General features: G+C 34.9%; 1 protein-coding gene across 1 annotated transcript; it reads right to left on the minus strand.

Moving 5' to 3' along the window:
* Positions 1-2,148: 2,148 nt before the first annotated feature.
* On the minus strand, positions 2,149-2,595 carry LOC149562309 (uncharacterized). Its single transcript, XM_089827958.1, has one exon. The coding sequence runs from the start codon at positions 2,593-2,595 to the stop codon at positions 2,149-2,151; it is 447 nt and encodes a 148-aa protein (XP_089684084.1).
* Between the last annotated feature and the right edge of the window lie 372 nt (positions 2,596-2,967).

Below are 2,967 nucleotides of genomic sequence, written 5' to 3' on the forward strand. Positions count from 1 at the left end.
CTTGAAACTTTATATGTCCTCCATGATTTGACCAGAAGGTCCCATACCTAAAACTTATGTATGCCCCCTTGACAGTTTCTTCTTGTCCTTTGCCTTTGCCGCTACATGATTCAACCAAAAGGTTCCACGCTTGTAGTGTATGCATGTTCCTTCAATGATCTCCTCAAAGTCTTTGGTCTTCGCCCCTTCTTTGATTTGACCAAAAAGTTTCATGCTTGTAACTTATGCACGTCCTTTCAATGATCTCCTCAATGTCTTCAATCAGCTATATTGGTTTAACCGGAAGGTCCCATACCTGAAACTTATGTATGCCCCCTCGACAGTTTCCTCTATAACTTTTGTCTTTGCCCAAACAATCTCAGTGAAAAGGCTTCATGCATGTAATGTATGCATGATCCTTCCATAGCCTGAAGTCTTCATACCTGTATCTTCTTGCCTTTTAGCATAGTTATTTGGATAATCATGTTGTATAAACAACAGAGTATAGATGATAGGAAAATTTTCCATTGCTTAGTTTGTAGGAACTGATCCATTTTTTAATTCATTTTTTGTAGGTTTTACTCCCAGATGGAGATGCGGGATCAACCCTCCAGCGTTCAACGCAATAACTTTTCATTCAGGCAATGGATGCCTTTCCTTTCTATCTCTTTTTCAATACTTTTCTATTTGTACAATGTGTTAAATTAAGATATTTATGTTAGGAGCTGAGAGCACTAGTAATATCTGAATGCATTGTATTCAAGTACTGTGTAAACATGAACACTTTGTAAAATATTTTTTGAATACTTTGAATATTATTTCAGTACTTGTATGGTTCCTATACTTTTCTCACTACATTCTTTTAATTCTGTACTATCATTTCTCAGCAGCTAAACACACTTAGTTAGTAGATAAAACATAATCAGTTTAGCATAAAACATAACAATTTAAGAGGCATGTTAAATTGGTAACATTTTTGGTGACCTCTCAGGGTTGTTTGCCTGCTAAACAGTAATAGACCAGTTGTCTTATCAATCCATTAGGTATAGAGTCATCTTCAGCACTTAAAAAAATTGTACCTTCTCAAAAACTTAGAAAAACTGAAACTCTGAAAACTAAAACACACTTGTTGAAATAAACACACCTCACTCTTGAAAATTGAAAAACAATTGAAAACTGAACTTTTCCAAAAAAATTTGTTAGATGCCATAGGATCTTGTAGCTCTCTGTTTTTGATAACCAGGATAGAATTGTATCAAAGTAAAGGGAAAAAATTGTTTCCTTTATGATCTCTTTTCTGTGATAATAATTATATTGTGGTTGTGAAGATTGATAGCTACTGACTGTTATGACATCTCTCAGATTTGACTGAAAATCTATTAAAAACTACTGTAAAACCTAAACTATTAGCTTGAATGTGTACCTTATGTCATTATAGCAATGTGGTGTGTTCTTCATGATTGTACTAGGCTGGTATGTCGGCTGTCCTGGAGTGACCATTCCTCCTTTTTTCAGTTTTTAAATTTTTTTTTTAATGCTATGCACAACAGTATATCAATCTAGTATGATGGTGGATAACACATCATCTTGCTGCTATGGGATAAGATATTCATTCAAGTCAACCAATAATCAAAACCAAAAATTTTTGCTTGCTATTTTTTCCTAAAAAATATCTCAAAAAGACCTATGCTAGCAATATGCTTGAATGCTTTCTGATTTCTTTACGGCTGAATGGCTAGGAATTACATCATGTTATCATGAGCCTATCATGAACCCATGAGGCATGTATGATTCAAAGCATTGGAATTCATTCCATGCTTTGCGTGATATGTATCTCATGTGTTGATGGCAGATTGAGAATAATGTGGTGTAGCTTCCAGCTTTATTACTAACAACTAACATGCTAAAACTTGAATCTAGATGTGCTGGAACAACACTTATTGAAATATGAAGTCAAATCATACTTCTACTCTACTATGTCAAAGCACTTATTATAATATGAAAAATACCTCAAAAACATCGCTTGAGGTGAATCCCATTAACTGGGATTTTCAACTCTTCTCCTTCAAGTGTAGACAAATGGAAAGCATTATTTTGTGTGGTTCTAATTATGATGTATGGACCAGCCCACATGGCATCGAATTTCAAATGCTTTCTAGGCCTACTTTTCTATTCATCCCATTTTAATACTAAGTCTCCCAGCTGGAAATCTTTTGGAGATGTTTTTTTGTCAAATGTCCTCTTCATCTGAACTTGATAATGCTTAATGGTTTGTAAAGCATCTTTTCTCTTCTCTTCTAGTTCATTAAGTTGAGCCAACCTTACCACCATAGGCTCTTCATCAATCATATCTAACTGATGCATAAAATCTAATGCTGGAAACTCAACTGAAATTGGTAATCTTGCTTCTTTACCATAAACCAGCATGTAAGGAGACATACCAGTTGATCTCTTGGAAGTTATTCGATCAGCCCACAGTGCTGATTTCAACTTCTCTTGCCAAGAACACTGATTCCCTTCTAAATTTCTCTTTATGATATGAATTAGATTCTTATTGGTGGATTCAGCTTGCCCATTACCCTGTGGGTAGTAATTTGATGAAGTATTCAAATACATGGCCTTCTTAACAACTCATTCAACAATCTTGTTTCCTGTGAATGCAAGTGCATTATATGAAATAATTGAATTTGGTACACCAAACCTACAAATTAAATCCTCATAAAAATTCAAAACAGCGATCTCATTTGCATCTTTAAGAGCTACTGCTTCAGTCCATTTGTTAAAATAATCTATGGCTATCAAAACCCATTTATGTCCTACACTTGATGGTGGGTTAATGATGCCAATGAAGTCTAGACCCCATTTCATGAATGGCTGGTCCACTTGAATAGGTTTCAAAGGCATTGCTGATAACTTCTCTTTACCTGCAAAAATTGTGCATTGTTTGCATCTTCTTACCCAAAGATGTGCATCTTTGAACATGCTTGG

This window comes from Cupressus sempervirens, chromosome 4 (genome assembly GCF_028749045.1).
Source record: "Cupressus sempervirens isolate cs-2001-9-10 chromosome 4, ASM2874904v1, whole genome shotgun sequence".
Taxonomy (NCBI): domain Eukaryota; kingdom Viridiplantae; phylum Streptophyta; class Pinopsida; order Cupressales; family Cupressaceae; genus Cupressus; species Cupressus sempervirens.

What these genes read in the sequence shown, in the direction of transcription:
- LOC149562309 (XM_089827958.1), bottom strand. Translation starts at nt 2,595, where the DNA reads ATGTATTTGAATACTTCATCAAATTACTACCCACAGGGTAATGGGCAA.